General features: G+C 43.0%; 1 protein-coding gene across 4 annotated transcripts in view; it reads left to right on the plus strand.

Moving 5' to 3' along the window:
* KANK4 (KN motif and ankyrin repeat domains 4) overlaps positions 1-20,194 on the plus strand; it is a 198,019-nt gene that overhangs the window by 130,958 nt on the left and 46,867 nt on the right. For all 4 annotated transcript variants that reach the window (XM_073593826.1, XM_073593828.1, XM_073593827.1 and 1 more), the window contains one exon: positions 2,919-3,116. In XM_073593826.1, the coding sequence (XP_073449927.1) occupies positions 2,919-3,116 (198 nt within the window). The remainder of the gene's footprint in view (positions 1-2,918; positions 3,117-20,194) is intronic.

Here is a 20,194-nt window from a genome sequence, read left to right on the forward strand (position 1 = left end):
AATTTGAGAACCTGCTAGCAAATATTTGTTGGCGGAAAGTCTGACAAAGGTCTTGGCTTTAGATATACTCTCCCCCCCAGCCCCCTTAAAGGATAAGTTCTTCTTTCATAACATATTACATGCTACACCCATATTCAGGGGGTAACGTGTTATGAAAGGATCGGCCCCTCCTCCCCCCGGCTTTGACAGCTAGTGGGGGATCTTCTCCCCCTGCTAGCTGTTACAATTTAAAAAATTCACAGTGTTCTGTGAATGGAAAACTACAAGTCCCCACAGCCTTAGCGGCTGTCCGCTTGTAGTTCTCAATGAACTGCCACAGCGCTGTGCTAGTTCATTGATTCTTCCTGTCGGAGTCTATCAGCTACAAGCAAACAAGCAAGCAGATACACTGACAGATCTTCAGGAGACCCGCATGGCATCAGCGATCCGCTAATCGCGGGTGCAATGCTTTACAGGCTCTCAAAACAAAAAATTATAAATACACATTTTTTTACCTGCAAAAAAAAGTGCATTTATTATTTTTTTGTCAAAAGGTGAACTTATCCTTTAAATACTTGCCGACCAGCCGCTGTCGCAGGTTGACTCTCCTGCACGAATCGCCGTAGCTGTACGTCGGATAGCGCAGGTGCAGTTGCAAGCGCGCGGCTTGAGCAGGCCCGTTGTCCGTTGGCGATCGCCTAGTACAGAGGCAGAACGGGGATCTGCCTCTGTAAACAAGGCGAATCCCCTTCTAACAGGAGACATGTCAGAGATCTGCTGTTCCCAGTGATCGGGAGCAGCGATCTCTGTCATGCCCTAGGCAGCCCATCCCCCCTACAGTTAGAACACACCCAGGGAACACACTTAACCCCTTGATCGCCCCCCTAGTGTTAACCCCTTCCCTGCCAGTGTCATTTGTACATTGATCAGTGTATTTTTTTTATAGCACTGATCAATGTAAAAATGTCACTGGTCCCCAAAAAGTGTCATTTGGGGTCAGATTTGGTCGCGGCAATGTCGCTGTCCCACTAAAAATCGCAGATCGCTGCCATTACTAGTTAAAAAAAAGAAATAAGTCCCTAAAATCTATCTAGGGAAAATGGCGCAAGCCATTCAATATAAGCCTATTGGGATTTTTTGACCAAAAATATGTAGAATATATATCGGCCTAAACTGATGAATAAATTAACTTTTAATATATATATATTTTTGGATATGTATTATAGCAAAAAAGTAAAAAAATGTTTTTTTTTTTTCAAAATTATCGCTCTTTTTTTGTTTATGGCGCAAAAAATAAAAACCGCAGAGGTGATCAAATACCACCAAAAGAAAGCTCTATTTGTGGGGAAAAAAGGACGTCAATTTTGTTTGGGTACAACGTCGCACGACCGTGCAATTGTCAGTTAAAGCGACGCAGTGCCGTATCGCAAAACATGGCCCGGTCATGAAGGGGGGGCTGAAGTGGTTAAACACCTGAGCCCGATCTCATTCCAAAACTGGGCTCATCTGCAACAGCTCTTCTCCCGCCACCCTCTCTTCTCCCCCTGCTGCTGTCAGTCAAAGCCTGCAAGACGGGGGGGCCAGCTACGCTACGTGTGTCTATAGATGCACACAGAACAGAAGGAGAAGAGGGAGGAGTGGAGAGCATGGGCAGGGAACCCCAGAAGAGAAGGTTCAGGGCTGCTCTGTGCAAAACCATTGCACAGAGCAAGTAAGTATAACATGTTTGTATTTAAAAATAAATTGAACCTTTTACAATCACTTTAACATCAGAAAGCTGAAAGAAGGAGGAAGCTCTGGACACTGATCCATTTTGGGACACTGGAGATAATTATTCAGGATGTCCGCACCCATTTAGTGAGACAATGTAACATTAATCTGGACACTGGCAGACTTTTACATTATGTAATTATCTACACCATGGCCAAAAATGTATTTTAAAGGGGACGCATTGCCTCTAAAAGACACGCGCAAGGATTTTATTTGATAAATATTAGAAATGGAGCAGCCATTTCTACACTTTTTTTTTGACACTTTGTTCAATTTACTGTATTTACACTTTTCTTAATTTTTCAAATTTATTTTCAGTTGTGGGAACACAATTATTGTGGTTTGCAGCCTATTTGTTTTTTTTTTTGTATTGAGTAGATTAGTATGGAAAACAAAATACAGAATTATGATTTTGAGAAAAAAAAAATTAAAAAACAGAATTATGGTTTTGAAAAAAAATTTTTTTTTTTTTTTTTTTAATTTTTAATTATGATTTTTTTTTACAGAATTCTGAGTTTGAATGTCAGAATTTTGACTTTGAATGTCAGAATTTTGATTTTTAATCTCAGAATTCTGACTTTGAAACTCAGAATTCTGACTTTGAAAATCAGAATTCTGACTTTGAAAATCAGAATTGTAAGTTTAAAAAAAAAAAAAATTCTACAGAATTCTGAGATTAAAAGTCAGAATTCTGAGATTAAAAATCATAATTCTGATATTCAAAGTCAAAATTCTGACATTCAAACTCAGAATTCTGTAAAAAAAAAAATCATAATTCTGTATTTTTTTTTTTTTTTATGATGGCCCCAGGGCCATTAGGATAGATTAGGGAGCGCGGGATAAAACACGTTTTTTTTTTTTTTTGATAATTTAATAAATATTGTTTATTATGCCATGATATAAAAAGAAAGCTGTTATTGTAAAATACTTACATGTATTAATAGAGTTTTCTAATTTGTTGTACATTTTATTTCATCAAATTCTTTATTTTATTTTACATTTTCATTTTCACCAGTTTTACAGCAAAACTGGTGCAAATGCGACACAATTCGTAAATGAAAATATACAGCAGATGCAGACTGAAGACAGGAGTTTGTGTGTTTTTTGTCCTATTTTTTTTTTTTTTTTCTAGTTGTACTTTGACTTTTAATCTGCTATGTTGCCTTTAGCTATGAAACCACGTCGAGCGAGGACTCCAGCTCCTCAGAGGAATACGGAGATGGAAATGTTGAGAAGACTGAAATATCAACACAAGATGCTGAAAATAACAAGATAGACCATCTAGTTATTGCAGAAACGGGAGACACAGAGGAAGAATTACGGGAACCCCCAGAGTCAGCAGGATTAGAGACCCAGCAGCAGAGAAGGTACAATCTATATTAAGGGTTGTAGTGTGTGAAGCCTTCAGGGAACGATGGGTTTGAGGCCTGGGGGTGCTCCCCCCAACTCCCCGGCTGATACATATAAAATATGTTGGGCCCGTGGCCCCGAGAGGAGATGCTTCCTCATTCAGACCTCAGTCTGTCCTACTATGGAGGCTTTGCTATTGTCTATTTTTACCAAGTTAAGCTGGCCATACATTATAGAATTTTCTTATTCAGTTTCCTTTAGGGTTACCTTCAACTATGTAGTTCAAGGGCCTGCCTGACTGCATACAAATTGAAAGTGTTTAGGTGTGACCTCATATTAAATGCTTTTTGTAAATTTAAAGGAAAGACATACAAGAAAATTGTATAATGTATGTCCAGCCTTCAGTCTATTATGAATGCTGCTGCTAGACTAATACACCTTACCAGTGGCGTCACTAGGGTTGGTGTCACACGGTGCGGAAAAAATTGGTGTCACCCCCCTCCACCAACTATAATCCCCCTTAGTACATAGCCCCCCCTTGCTCAGTACAGACCCCCTCTCTCAGTATAGACCCCCCCACTAAGTACAAATCGCCCCCTCAGTGCAGTCACCCCCCTCAGTGCAGACCCCACCCCATCAGTATAGACACCCCCCCTAAGTGCAGACCCCGCCCCATCAGTATAGACACCCCCCTCAGTGCAGACCCCGCCCCATCAGTATAGACACCCCCCTCAGTGCAGACCCCGCCCCATCAGTATAGACACCCCCCTCAGTGCAGACCCCGCCCCATCAGTATAGACACCCCCCTCAGTGCAGACCCCGCCCCATCAGTATAGACACCCCCCTCAGTTCAAACTCCCCCCATCAGTATAGACACCCCCCTTCAGTGCAGACCCCGCCCCATCAGTATAGACACCCCCCTCAGTGCAGACCCCGCCCCATCAGTATAGACACCCCCCTCAGTGCAGACCCCGCCCCATCAGTATAGACACCCCCCTCAGTTCAGACTCCCCCCATCAGTATAGACACCCCCCCTCAGTGCAGACCCCGCCCCATCAGTATAGACACCCCCCTCAGTTCAGACTCCCCCCCCATCAGTATAGACAGTGTAACCTTTTAAATAATTCTTTTTTTTTTTTTCTTTTTATTCATTTTGGGGGCTTTGGTGACATCCCCCTTTTGAGACCGGGAAAGGGACTGAGGACACAGATTCCCCAGTCCCTTTCTCTGCAGCCTCAGCTGCACTGGACATGAATGAACAGGAGACAGAGGCTCCTGTCCATTCATAAACTGAAGCATCGTAAACACAGTTTACAATGCTCAGAGTCAGTGATCGCTGACTCTTTTCATTCGGAAAAGGAAGGAGCCGGTAAATGACAGATTTACCGGCTCCTTCCTCTGCTCTGCATGCTGAAAGATCGAGGACAAATGGGGCATAGGAGCACAGAGGGGACCGGAGTGGACCGGAGCAGAGCACACGGAGGGGGACCGGAGCGGAGCGCATGGAGGAGGACTGGAAGAGCCTGGAGGAGCACAGAGGACGACACAGGGGGGGACTGGAGGAGGATATGGGGACAGTCGGGGGTGATCGGTGCAGCCTAGGAGAAGTTACAAGCACCGATCTCCCTGTATAGATTCCAATAAAGCAGCTGAAAGCCGAGGGAGGGAGAGAAGGAGAAGCAGCTGTCAGCTGTTTTATTGAAATCTATACAGGGAGATCGGTGCTTGTAACTCCCCCCACTGATCACCCATGACTGCCCAGGTATCGGGACAAGCATCGGAGCATTTGCCCGAGTACAAGTACTCCAGCACCGATACCAATACTAGTATCGGTATCGGTGCAACCCTACAGGGAACCTTAGAAGGAACTGTGTTCCTCTTGGCTTCCTCTTGAGCTATGGGGCTGCTGTGGCTGAGCGCCACCTGCAGTGAAGAAAGTAGACTGCACCTGCCTACAAACACACTAATGCTGGTTACCTTCATTAAAACATAGTGGTATCCCATTGTATGTAGACATGGATCATGCAAATTACATTTCTGCTTATGTAGAGAAGAAAAAAAAAAATGTGTAGTCAATATCTGTACATAGAAAGTCTTCCCCATTGCATTCTTCACCTATAGGCACTAGCCTAATGGAAAATCCGGCCCATATAACTGCAGTAGCAATGTGACCCCGGGTATTATTTTATCATTTGCTGTCTCTGGAGCTGTAGAGGAAATTGCGATCAGGACTTGAGGAACATCCGTGATGCTCCAAACGTTGCTCAACAGTAATTCTCTTAAACCCTGAAGACTGACAATCAAGCATTTAGATGTTTGTATAAATGTTCTCATCGCACGGCCCTCCAATCAGCATTCACCCCAAAAGTGCAGCGGGGCTCAGGAATGGTTGCAGGTCACATTGCTCCTACCTCCTGCTGCTGAAGACTTGACTGATCAGCAGATATTTTCGAGTCCCAGAATTGGGTCGGGTTCCAGAATCTCTTCTGAATGGAATTTTTCTTTTGTCTTCATGTTTCAGAAGATGTCTTCCTGTTCTTGTAAAGCCATTAACTGACATTTTCAGTATTTATTTCAAATTTTCTGCTTTTGCATAATCCTTTCCAGATGTGATGTTCTTCATAAACCAAAGTGGGATGGACGCCCTCGAATATAATTTATTTACTTGACTACATCATCGTCAAATGTTTCCAAAATCATGTTAGACATGCTCAACATCATTTATCATTCAGACAGCATGTGTGTACTGTATGGGGTTTTGTTCTCTTTGAAATACTGTGCTGTATATCTAAAGCCTTTTAAAGTCTTTGTAACCCCTTACATATAGCCAGTGAAGTGGCTGGCCTCAGGGGATACTGAGAGATTAACCCCTTGCTTACTGGCCACTTAAACCCCCCTCCTGCCCAGACCAATTTTTAGCTTTCAGCGCTGACTCACTTTGAATGACAATTGCGCGGTCATGCTACACTGTACCCAGATGAAATTTTTATCATTTTTTTCACATAAATGGAGCTTTCTTTGGGTGGTATTTAATCACCACTGGGGGTTTTATTTAAAAAGACAAATTAAAAAAAAAAAAAAAAAAACATGTTCCAATTTTGCAAACGGGTAATTTTTCTCCTTCATTGATAAGGCGGCACTGATGGGCGCAGATAAGGCGACCCTGATGGGCGCGGATAAGGCGACCCTGATGGGCGCGGATAAGGCGACCCTGATGGGCACGGATAAGGCGACCCTTATGGGCACGGATAAGGCGACCCTGATGGGCACGGATAAGGCGACCCTGATGGGCACGGATAAGGCGACCCTGATGGGCACAGATAAGGCGACCCTGATGGGCACAGATAAGGCGACATTGATGGGCACAGATAAGGCGACACTGATGGGCACTGGTTGGTGGCACTGATAGATGTCACTGATGGGCACTGGTTGGTGGCACTGTTAGGTGGCACTGATGGGCACTGATAGGAGGTATTGATGGGCACTGATAGGTGGTATTGATAGGCAGCACTGGTGATAAGGCACTGATTGGTGACATTTATAGGTGACACTGTGGGCACTGGTAGGTGGCACTGGTGGGCACTAGTAGGCGGCACAGGTGGGCACAGAAGCCTCTGCAAAGGCTCTCCACGATTGGGACTGATGTCCCTCTCACAGCCGCCGGTGAGCGCCTTTTTTTTTTCTCTCGCGCTACTAGTGCGAGGAGAAAAAATAGCTGATTACCGGCTCTGTTTACATCACATGATCAGCTGTCATTGGCTGAAAGCTGATCACGTGGTAAGGGGTCGGGATCGACCCCTTACACCGAATTGTGATCAGCCGAGTCTCATAGACTCGCTAATCACAGAGTGGGGCGCACAGGCCGCTCGAGCACAGGAGTAGGTCTATGGGTGCCCTCCCGGCAAAGTAGGTCCGCGCTATAGCCGAAAGACGGCTGCAGCATGGATGGGAAGAGGTTAAACAAATTCTCCTACATAAGTTGCACTTGTTTGTCTGTAGTCTTCTCTACATCTGTGTTCAAAATGCAGAATTTTTAACGCTTGTCTAAGTTGTCAGAAACAAAAAGGGGCGGAGAGCTGAAGTTACACTCTGCAGAGCTCAGTGAGGAAAACGCTGACAGCTGATTGGAGAGAAGAGACACAAGGGGGGGGGGTTCACACAGGAACAGAGCTGAGGCTGTCAGTCAGCTGGAGGTCCCTCCCCTGTCACCATTTTTCTCTTGGTGTCAGGAAAACTCCTCTGCCATCTGCATGAGAAAAAAATGACACTTAGTGCTCTTAATTAAGAACACACTATAGAGCAGTGATGGAGAACCTTGGCACCCCAGATGTTTGGGAACTACATTTCCCTTGATGCTCATGCACTCTGCCTTGTAGTTGAGCATCATGGGAAATGTAGTTCCAAAACATCTGGGGTGTCAAGGTTCTCCATCACTGCTATAAAGGGATATGCTTTGTTCATATTTCATGTCTGAGGTTTACGAGCACTTTAAAGCCCAACTGCAGGGCCTGGACTTTCCCTCCCAGTCTCTTCAACACCCCCTGTAGGCCCTCGTCTGTAACTTATGTTCTATTTTGTTTTATACTTGCCTTTCTCTGAGGACATCAGGCCAGTCACATTTCGTACAAGGTTCTCTTCTCCTTTTTTTTTCCTGTCATTGATGCAGAGAGCGGTGTTGATGTGATGATGTCAGTGCTTCTGCATCATTACACTGTGAATGAAGGGCACTGGGGTGATGCCCAGGTCTACGATACCCTGCACTCACTGTATGCCCTCATTCTCCTGGGTTGAGTGATGCTGGGTGTCATTCAGCCTGGTTGACTGAGGACATCTTGTGGTGCAGAAGAAGTACTGCGGGGGTACAGCTCCAGATTTAGGATGAGTATTTTGGCCACAGAGGGGGGCATAAAAAAATAATCCGAATTTGGGCCTAAACTTAATTTGTTTTGTTTTTTTTTGTTTTTTTTTTGTTTTTTTGTTTTTTTTTGTCTTTTTTTTTTTACAATGAACAATATTGTTTTATATGTGTGTGTGAACACTACTCTAGGTCAGTCCCCCATCTCCACCTCCACTAACACACGGATCAGGTGCATCCAGGATTCCAATGAACAAAAAAAGTTCTGGTTGGCCGCACATCCAGTAAAATCAACTTTATTGCAGCAAGTCCATAAAACCATATTAAAAAAAAAAAAAAAAAAAACACAAATCGAAACAGCATCACCAGCTAACGCGTTTCATGTGACTAAGCTCTAAGGGAGTACATTTCTCTCTAATATTTTTATTAGACATGTGCACTGACAAAATATTTGTTTGTTTTCGTTTCATTAGTTTTTTTGCTTTTTTCGAAAAAAAAGGGACTCCGAATTTCGGAATTCGAAAATTTGAAAATCTGAAACAAAGAAAATCAGTAAAATTCTAAATAACTAACTAATAATAACTAACTATTACATTATAGGTATTGGAATTTCATTTAAAATTTGGCTGTTAGTGAACGTAACGAATACGAATTTATCTGAAGTTACGAATCATCTGAAATAACGAATGCTGCATCTAAACAAATGGAATGGAACAAATTAATAATAAATAATAATAATAAAAAGGTTTTATTATTATTATTGTTGTTTATTATTATTATTAGATCGTTTCGTTCCATTCTTTTAGATGCGGCATTCGTTATTTCGGATAATTCGTAACTTCAGATAAATTTGTATTCTTTACGATCACTAACAGCCAAATTTGAAAGGAAATTCCAATACCTGTAATTTAATAGTTATTATTAGTTATTTCAGATTGTCGAGTTTTTGAATTATCAGATTTTCATTCTTATTTTCGGATTTTCAAATTTCCGAATTTTCAAATTTCTGAATTTTCGATTTTTCGAACTTCCGAATTTGTCAAAATTCATTAAACGAATTTGGAACTAAACGAATTGCACTTGTCTAATTTTTATGTGTACATATATGTACCATTTGTTGTCTGCATATTTGAGCTGTATATATTGGTTAGCAGGTCAGTTTTTCAGCCTAAGCTTAATTTTTTTTTAAACAGTAGGGGGAAATTTTAAGAAAAAAAAAAAAGTAGCCTGAAGTTGGGCTTTAAACATAAGAACATTGCTTGAGCCAGTAATTGCTTCTATAAAAGGCATCAATTTTCTTTAGCATTTTATCAAGCTTTTTAAACAGCTTTGCTGAAGCCGGTGGAGCTCCCTTCTGCTTTACTCCGGGAGTGCTGAATACAAACCTTAATAGGAATGCAGAGCAGGTAGACTGCCTTCCGTCTGTGCTTCTATGAATCTCAAATCTTCAAGAGAAACTCAAGGCAAGCAGATAAATACAGTTTAAAGAAAACCGGTCACCAGTGGGCATAATCTGCATCTCCATTCTTAACATGGGGCTTTTACACGGAGAGAATACAAGTTAATAACAGCACACACTGAGAATCAAACTGCATTATTGTAACAATATAAAAGTAAGGATTCAGATTCTGTCAAAGCCTGGTTTAATTTACCTAATACACTATATTACCAAAAGTATTGGGACGCACATGAACTAATGGCGTCCCAGTCTTAGTCCGTAGGGTTTAACATTGAGTTGGCCCACCCTTTACAGCTATAACAGCTTCAACTCTTCTGGGAAGGCCGTCCACAAGGTTTAGGAGTGTGTCTATGGGAATGTTTGATCATTCTTCCAGAAAAACATTTGTAAGGTCAGGCACTGATGTTGGACGAGAAGGCCTGGCTCGCAGTCTCCATTCTAATTCATCACAAAGGTGCTCTATCTGGTTGAGGTGCAGGCCAGTTATGTTCCTCCACCCCAAACTCACTCATCCAGATCATTGTGGACCTTGCTTTGTGCACTGGTGTGCAGTCATGTTGGAACAAGAAGGGGCCATCCCCAAACTGTTCCCACAAAGTTGGGAGCATGAAATTGTCCAAAATGTCTTGGTATACTGATGTCTTAAGAGTTCCCTTCACTGGAACTAAGGGGCCAAGCACAATCCCTGAAAAACAACCCCCACACCATAATCCCCCCTCCACCAAATGATTTGGACCAATGCACAAAGCAAGGTCCATAAAGACATGGATGAGCGAGTTTGGGGTGGAGGAACTTGACTGTCCTGGCTTCAACCGATAGAACACCTTTGGGATGAATTAGAGAGGAGACTGCAAGCCAGGCCTTCTCGTCCAACATCAGTGCCTGACCTCACAAATGCACTTCTGGAAGAATGGTCAAACATTCCCATAGACACACTCCTAAACCTTGTGGACGGCCTTCCCAGAAGAGTTGAAGCTGTTATAGCTGCAAAGGGTGGGCCAACTCAATATTGAACCCTACAGACTAAGACTGGGATAACATTAAAGATCATGTGCGTGTAAAGGCAGGCGTCCCAATACTTTTGACAATTTGCTGTATATATGGTGGCAAGAAAAGTGGACTTTGCCATATGTGAATTGTTAGACAGGGTCAGTTGGTCTTTTTTTCCAGGCTGGCTGGTAAGTGCGCTGGGAAATTTTTGTTGCCCTTCCATGTGCAACCTTTCTGCAAAGGCTAATTAATTAAGACTGGGATGCCATTAAAGTTCATGTGCGTGTACAGGCAGGCGTCCCGAAACTTTTGGTAATATAGTGTATATAGCACTACCCCTGTAGGAATTGCAGGTGATGGGGTTCCCCACTGCTGCACAGCCAGGCACACAACATTTCCAGCTTTCATCCAGACACACAATGAACAGCCCTTGAGCTTTGTTTTGTGTTTTTATTAGAGGGGTATTAACCTGGAAGGGGATAGGAATTATGGGATGCCCAACCTGATGGTGACAAAACCAGGGACAAATTCCTCCCTATTTACAGCTCTACTTTATCCTCTGTAGAACTCCAATTGATTCTTCCCTAGTAGCTAACCGTCTGTTAGATCAGCAAAAGCCCCTTACAGGTCAGGAACTCTCAGTCCCTCTGGAAAGCAGCACAATGTGTTGTGAACTGCATCCTGGAGTACCTCCAACTCCCATGTAGACACTGGTCCCAGCTCTACCTCTACAGATGCTAGCCCACCTGGCTGCCTCTTCACCAGCCCACCTGGCTGCTCCTTCACCAGTCTATCTGACTGACTGGAGGTCTCCAATGGCAAGAGGTTTAAAGAAGACTGCTATGTGTGGCAGTCTCTCCCCTTGTCTGTCCCTGCACCGTGCTGTTGTACTCACACTGTTATTTCCTTGCTCCCGCTGCCTTTTAGGAAAGCCTCCTTCCAACTTCTCCTCTCCTGTGGTAGGATCTTTCCAGGCCAGCCACCTGAGCCCCAGACCAAAAGCCAGAACCCCCCCAGACTAGGTTTGCCTGAAGGGCCACCGACAGTCTCCTCAGCACTGCTTCTCCATCTTCCACCCGACTCCCCTGCCAGCATGACTCACTCCTATTTAAGGGCTCACTTAGTCCCCTGTCAGGCCCACCTCCTGGGGATTGGCTAAGCGCCCCTAGATAGGCAGAACAGCCCTCCTAGCCTCCGCCCTCTAGTTTCCAGAATGCTCTCCAACTTTCCGGAACCAGGCGGGAGGCACCAGAGAGCTGTCTCTGATGCCCTGTACACACGAGCAGAAATTCTGCCAGCAAAAGTCGGATGTGAGCTTTTGGTCAGAAATTCCGACCGTGTGTATGGCTCCATCGGACCTTTGCTGGCAGAATTCCAGCCAGCAAAAGATTGAGAGCGGGTTCTCTATTTTTCGGTCGGAAAAAGTTCCTATCCGAAAATGCGTTCGTCTGTATGCAATTGGGATGCACAAAAAAATCACGCATGCTCAGACACAATTCGACGCATGCTCGGAAGCACTGAACTTCATTCTCTCGGCTCGTCGTAGTGTTGTACGTCACACCGCGTTCTTGGCGGTCGAAAGTTCAGAGAACATTTGTGTGACCGTGTGTATGCAAGCTAAGCTTGAGCGGAATTCCGTCGGAAAAACCATCCAAGTTTTTTTCTGACGGAATTTCTGATCGTGTGTACAGGGCATGAGTAATGCTGCCCCGAGGTCAAAGACTCACAGGGTTTAAACATGAGTCAGACTATATTTTACCTATTCTGACACTAATAGCACACTAGAGGGCGCTACATATATGTTTTACTGTTTTAGATTTATACTTTTTGCTCAGCCGCTCTTGTGATTTGCACACCTCTGCCAAACAGCACAGCCAGGAAGATCACATTGCTTCTTCCTGCTTCTAGGGTCACCTCTTTGCTAATGGTGAATGATGCCGGTTTATTGTCCAGGAAGCAGAGCAATGGCATAAGAATTTGAATTGCTAAACCAGAAAATAAGAATATCCACCTGCCTGCCTGGACGGAGGTTTTGTAAATCAGGATGACTCTACGCAGTTAGAAAACTGAAAGCTGACTGATGCTTGACAAATGCTTTGTGATTGCTCAATGTGATGCCCCTAAGACAGGAGATTTGTAGGGACTTCCCAGCTGGAGGTCACGTCACTCAACCCTGTACTTTGGGAACACAGTGACCAGGACTCAACGTATTCTTCTATTCTTTTTATTTTTGGAATAAAGAAAAAAACGTTACTGTATTTAACTGCGTATAACACGCACTTTTTTCCACGAAAATATGGGGGAAATCGCGGGTGCGTGTTATACGCCGACTGCGTACCTCGGAGGGAAACGAGTGCCGCCGGAAGTCACTGAGCCGTCATCTCCTCTCCACTCGGCTCTCCACTCGGCTTTCACGTTACACACACACACACACACACAGTCCCGCCTCCTCCACCGGCATTGGACCAGTGTTCTGTCTATCACAGGAGCTGGTCCAATGCCGATGGCGGAGGCGGGACTGTGTGTGACTGCCGACTGAGAGCCAAGTAAAGATGACGGCTCGGTGATTTCCTGCAAGGAGAGTTGGCGAGATGCATTGATGGGGAAGATGGGCACAGATCAGGATGCAGATGGGCACAGATCAGGCTGCAGATGGGCACAGATCAGGCTATACTGAAGCTGCAGATGGGCACAGATCAGCAGGGCTGCACTGAAGCTGCAGATGGGCACAGATCAGGCTATACTGAAGCTGCAGATGGGCACAGATCAGGCTATATTGAAGCTGCAGATGGGCACAGATCAGGCTATATTGAAGCTGCAGATGGGCACAGATCAGGCTATACTGAAGCTGCAGATGGGCACAGATCAGGCTATATTGAAGCTGCAGATGGGCACAGATCAGGCTATACTGAAGCTGCAGATGGGCACAGATCAGGCTATACTGAAGCTGCAGATGGGCACAGATTAGGCTGCAGATGGGCACAGATCAGCCTCATAGGTGTGCGCAGCCTATTGCATTAGGGTGTGCACCCCAAAGCTAAAACACATATGTGTGTGTGCATGTGTATATACTGTATACTGACAGGGCAGTGGACAGTATCAGTAGTTTTTATTTTTATTATTTTATTATTTTTTTTACAGTTTTATTTCTTTAAATATTTTCTTTTACAAATTTTTTGGGAGCCCCGTTAGGGGGCTTTGGTCAAATATCAGGGGTCTAAACTGGGTGAAAATGCATCACATCTGGTGATTAGGGTGTGCCCAGGCACACCTGGCACACCCTGTGCGCACGCCTATGATCAGGCTGCACTGAAGCTGCAGATGGGCACAGATTAGGCTGCATTGATGCTCACTAACCATTATTTTGCTTCAAAGTGGTTTATTTAAAAAAAAAAAAAATTTCCTGAAACTTCCCCCTTAAATTGGGGTGCGTGTTATACGCCGATAAATACGGTACTTAATTTGGGAATCAATTACATAATTCTATGTATACAAGGAATGCATTGCATTATGGTTAATAAATTAGGATGTATGCATAATTTTAATTGCATCTGTTGTCTTGCAACATTTTCACATCAATGTTTTTATTTACCATAAAAAAATGTCTCATGGAGATGTGTAATCTTTGTTTATTTTCTGCGCCTTTCATAAAAACGTTATTTCTGATAAATTGGTACTTTTTTAATTAATGATTGTTTTTTTTTTTTTTTTTTACCAAAGATGCCTTAATCACAAGCATTCCTGAATGTTACCCCCAGCAAATAGCAGCATTTTAAGAAGTACAAAAACCTGCACAATAATCTTTAAGAATTTTAATTTTAGGTACGCAGGATTTAATAGCATAATGCGCCGAATGGTAATTGCAGCTGACCCATGTAATAAAACCTATAGTGAAAGGGAAATGTCATCTTTTGATGACAAATGGCACTCAATAATGAAAACGCGAAACGCCTTACTCTATTATGATCCAATCGTGTGTTACTGTAAATATGGCCAGTCTTCTCAGATTGCTTACTGTAGAACTACCGAATGGGAATAATCTTTGCACCAAATGCCCAGTCCAGCTCGACTTTCTGTCTATTTTGTCCCCTGAAATGAGGAAGACTGCCAGCTATGGTCCACCAAGTTATGTTTTGGAATCTGACAGCGATACAATTCAAATACCAATGGTCTTTTACCGAAGGGAATTTTCCTTTAGTGCAGCTTGGATGCAGTGTTAAGAAAATAGAACTGCACATCAAATCTATATGGCAGAATTTATTGAACATTGAAAACAAAATATATATGTATATAAAATATATAATTAAATGTGTACCTATATGTGTGTGTATATGTATATGTGTGTGTGTGTGTATATATATATATATATATATATATATATATATATATATATACAGTATCTCACAAAAGTTAGTACACCCCTCACATTTTTGTAAATATTTTCTTCTATCTTTTCATGTGACAACACTGAAGAAATGACACTTTGCTACAATGTAAAGTAGTGAGTGTACAGCTTGTATAACAGTGTAAATTTGCTGTCCCCTCAAAATAACTCAACACACAGCCATTAATGTCTAAACCGCTGGTGACAAAAGTGAGTACACCCCTAAGTGAAAATGTCCAAATTGGGACCAAAATGTCAATATTTTGTGTGGCCACCATTATTTTCCAGCACTGCCTTAACCCTCTTGGGCATGGAGTTCATCAGAGCTTCACAGGTTACCACTGGAGTCCTCTTCCACTCCTCCATGATGACATCACAGAGCTGGTGGATGTTAGAGACCTTGCGCTCCTCCACCTTTTGTTTGAGGATGCCCCACAGATGGTCAATGGGGTTTAGGTCTGGAGACATGCTTGGCCAGGCCATCACCTTTACCCTCAGCTTCTTTAGCAAGGCAGTGGTGGTCTTGGAGGTGTGTTTGGGGTCGTTATCATGTTGGAATACTGCCCTGCGGCCCAGTCTCTGAAGGGAGGGGATCAGGCTCTGATTCAGTATGTCACAGTACATGTTGGCATTCATGGTTCCCTCAATGATCTTTAGCCCCCCCAGTGCCGGCAGCACTCATGCAGCCCCAGACCATGACACTCCCACCACCATGCTTGACTGTAGGCAAGACACACTTGTCTTTGTACTTCTCACCTGGTTGCCGCCACACACGCTTGTCACCATCTGAACCAAATAAGTTTATCTTGGTCTCATCAGACCACAGAACATGGTTCCAGTAATCCATGTCCTTAGTCTGCTTGTCTTCAGCAAACTGTTTGCGGGCATCGGGGAGGGAAAATGGCTAATTAGGCTCAATTTGGACATTTTCACTTAGGGGTGTACTCACTTTTGTTGCCAGCGGTTTAGACATTAACCACTTGCCGACCGGGCCACAGTCGAAAGACGTCTGCAGCGCGGTCGGCTAGTTCTGGGTGGACGTCCATGGACGTCCTCCCAGAATACTGCTCTCGCGCGCCCCCTGGGGCGCGCACCCGAGAACTTCCGTGACCGTCGGGTCCATAGGACCCGGCGCATCACGGATCACGGTAAACGGCCGCTAATCGCGGCTGTTTACCATGTGATCGCTCCGTCAAATGACGGAGCGATCACATGTCAACAGACCGGCGTCATGTCATGACGCCGGTTCATCCCTCCCCTCTGTGTACCGATCGGTACAGTGTGAGAGGAGAGGGGGAGGGATCGGATGGCAGCACCGCTGTGGGCTGCATGTGTAGTGCCCACAGCGGTGCTCAGTGACAATTGCTGTCACATCCATCCATCCCTCCATGCTCAGCCATCCCTGCAATACTCTGCATAATACTCTGCATAATACCCCGCAATACTCTGCATAATACCCCGCAATACTCTGCATAATACCCTGCAATACTCTGCATAATACCCTGCAATACTCTGCATAATACTCTGCATAATACTCTGCATAATACCCTGCAATACTCTGCATAATACCCTGCATAATACCCTGCAATACCCTGCATAATACCCTGCAATACTCTGCATAATACCCTGCATAATACCCTGCAATACTCTGCATAATACCCTGCAATACTCTGCATAATACCCTGCAATACTCTGCATAATACCCCGCAATACTCTGCATAATACTCTGCAATACTCTGCATAATACCCTGCAATACTCTGCATAATACCCTGCAATACTCTGCATAATACTCTGCATAATACTCTGCATAATAGCCTGCAATACTCTGCATAATAGCCTGCAATACTCTGCATAATACTCTGCATAATACTCTGCATAATACCCTGCAATACTCTGCATAATACCCTGCATAATACCCTGCAATACTCTGCATAATACCCTGCAATACCCTGCATAATACCCTGCAATACTCTGCATAATACCCTGCAATACTCTGCATAATACCCTGCAATACTCTGCATAATACCCCGCAATACTCTGCATAATACTCTGCAATACTCTGCATAATACCCTGCAATACTCTGCATAATACCCTGCAATACTCTGCATAATACTCTGCATAATACTCTGCATAATACTCTGCATAATAGCCTGCAATACTCTGCATAATAGCCTGCAATACTCTGCATAATACCCTACAATACTCTGCATAATACCCCGCACTACTCTGCAATATACCCGGCACTACTCTGCAATATACCCGGCACTACCCTGCAATATACCCTGCAATACTCTGCAATACTCTGCAATTTTTAACCAGTTCCCGCCCACAGTCATATGACGTCCTTGACTTTGAGCGGGGATATCTGAATGATGGTTGCAGCTACAGGCATCATTCAGATATCAGCTTTTTCAGCCGGCGATTTTCTACACCATAAGAATGATCATAGCAGCTGTTCCACTGCTTGATCGTTCTTATGGGAGGCGAGAGGGGACGCCCCCCCCCTTCCCGCCACCCTCCGGTGCTTCTACCGACTCACCGCTAGATCGAAGCCAAGATCGTTTTTTTTTTGTTTTTTTTTTCAGGCTTCCCAGCCTAGAGGTGAGATGTGGGGTCTTATTGACCCCATATCTCACTGTAAAGAGGACCTGTCATGCCATATTCCTATTACAAGGATGTTTACATTCCTTGTAATAGAAATAAAAGTGATCAAAAAATTTTTTGGGGGGAAAAAAGTGTCAAACTAAAATAAATAAAGTAAAATAAACAATAAAAAAAAAAAAAAAATTTTAAACTGCCCCTGTCTGTGTGCTCACATGCAGAAGCGAACACTTACGTAAGTCCCGCCCACATATGAAAACAGTGTTCAAACCACACATATGAGGTATCACTGCGAACGTTGGAGCGAGAGCAATAATTTTGGCCCTAGACCTCCTCTGTAACTCAAAACATGTAACCAGTAAAAAATTTTAAAGCGTCACCTATGGAGATTTTTAAGTAGCGACGTTTGGCACCATTCCACGAGCGTGTGCAATTTTGAAGGGTGACATGTTAGGTATCTATTTACTCGGCGTAACTTCATCTTTCACATTATGCAAAAACATTGGGCTAACTTTACTGTTTTGTTTTTTTTTAAAGCACAAAACTGTTTTTTTTCCCCCAAAAAACGCGTTCGAAAAATTGCTGCGCAAATACCGTGTGAGATAAAAAGTTGCAACAACCGCCATTGTATTCTCTAGGGTCTTTGCTAAAAAAATATATATAATGTTTTGGGGTTCTATGTAATTTTCTAGCAAATAAATGATGATTTTTACATGTAGGAGAGAAATGTCAGAATTGGCCTGGGTGCTCCAGAACGCCTGAAGGTGCTCCCTGCATGTTGGGCCTCTGTATGTGGCCACACTGTGTAAAAGTCTCACACATGTGGTATCGCCATACTCGGGAGTAATAGCAGAATGTGTTTTGGGGTGTCATTTGTTGTATGCATATGCTGTGTGTGAGAAATAACCTTCTAATATGACAATTTTGTGAAAAAAAAAAAGAAAAAAAAAAATCTTGATTTTGCAAAGAATTGTGGGAAAAGATGACAATTTCAAAAAAACTCACCATGCATCTTTTCAAATACCTTGGAATGTCTTATTTCCAAAAAGGGGTCATTTGGGGGGTATTTGTACTTTTCTGGCATGTTAGGGTCTCAAGAAATTAGATAGGCCGTCAGTACTTCAGGTGTGATCAATTTTCAGATATTGGCACCATAGCTTTTGGACTCTCTAACATTCACAAAGACCAAATAATATACACCAAGTTGTACTTATTTTTACCAAAGATATGTAGCAGTATAAATTTTGGCCAAAATTTCCAAAGAAAAATTACTAATTTGCTAAATTTTATAACAGAAACAAAGAAAAATTCATTTTTTTACCAAATTTTCAGTCTTTTTTCTTTTATAGCGCAAACAATAAAAAACCCAACGGTGACTAAATACCACCAAAAAAAAGCTCTATTTGTGTGAAAAAAAGGACAAAAATTTCATATGGGTAAAGTGTTGTATGAATGAGTAATTGTCATTCAAAGTGTGAGAGCACCGAAAGCTGAAAATTGGTCTGGTTAGGAAGGGGGTTTAAGTGCCCAGTGGTCAAGTGGTTAATGGCTGTGTGTTGAGTTATTTTGAGGGGACAGCAAATTTACACTGTTATACAAGCTGTACACTCACTACTTTACATTGTAGCAAAGTGTCATTTCTTCAGTGTTGTCACATGAAAAGATAGAAGAAAATATTTATTTACAAAAATGTGAAGGGTGTACTCACTTTTGTGAGATAGGGTATATGTATATGTGTGTATATATATATATATATATATATATATATATATATATATATATATATATATAAATTCAGCCATAAAATTATGACCACTGACAGGTTAGGCACCATTCACACTTGTGCGACTTGTCATGCAACTTTTGACATCAATGCCCATGACAAGTCTTTCCACGTTTTTTTTTTTTTTTTTAAAGTTTTATTTATTGCTTTTTAACATAACAAGTACACACGAGACCCAATGGGCCACACGCAAAAAAACTATTACATGTCTTCAGCATTGACTCTCTCCTCCTCCTTCCAGACCCTCACTCAGTGAAAAGATCCAAATAATAATAAGGCCTTCCGCATGTTTTCTTATGATAACATTTCATATATGTGAGACTTAAAGTCGCAGTGACTTCAGAGTAGTTCATGCACTACTTTCGTCCGACTTTCATGCAACTTGAGGACCATAGACTTCAATGATAACCCTCAAAAAGTTGGATGAAAGTCGTACCTAAATATTATAAAATGCAACAGTTGTCCATTATCACTGGTCAAAGCCAAAGTCGTATCCAAGTTGCAGCCATCCGAAGATGAGTCAAAGTTGCCCCAAAGTTGCACTTCAAAGTCGGCGCAACTTTGGAGTCGTACAAGCGTGAATGGAGCCTAAAGTGAATAACATTGATTATCTTGTTATAATGGCCGCTTACTGTGGGTGGGATATATTAGCCAGCAAATGTACACGTTGTCCCTGAAATTGATGAATCAAAAGGAGAGAAAAATGGGCAAGCATAAGGATTTGAGTGACAAGGGTCAAATTATAATGGCTGGACGACTGGGTCAGAGCAACTCCAAAACTGCAGTTCCTGTGGGATTTTCCCGGTCTGCAGTGGCCAGACACTACCAAAAGTTGTTATCTAGGGAAGGAAAACCAGTAAACCTGCTACAGGGTCATTGGAGGCCAAGGTTTATTGATACACTTGGGGAGGGAAGGCTGGCCCATGTAGTCCAATCCAATAGAAGAGCTACTGGAGCTCAAATTGCTGCATAAAAGTTACTGCTGGCTCTGATAGGTGTTAGAACACAGTCATGCCTCCCA

This window comes from Aquarana catesbeiana, linkage group LG07 (assembly GCF_042186555.1).
Source record: "Aquarana catesbeiana isolate 2022-GZ linkage group LG07, ASM4218655v1, whole genome shotgun sequence".
Classification (NCBI taxonomy): domain Eukaryota; kingdom Metazoa; phylum Chordata; class Amphibia; order Anura; family Ranidae; genus Aquarana; species Aquarana catesbeiana.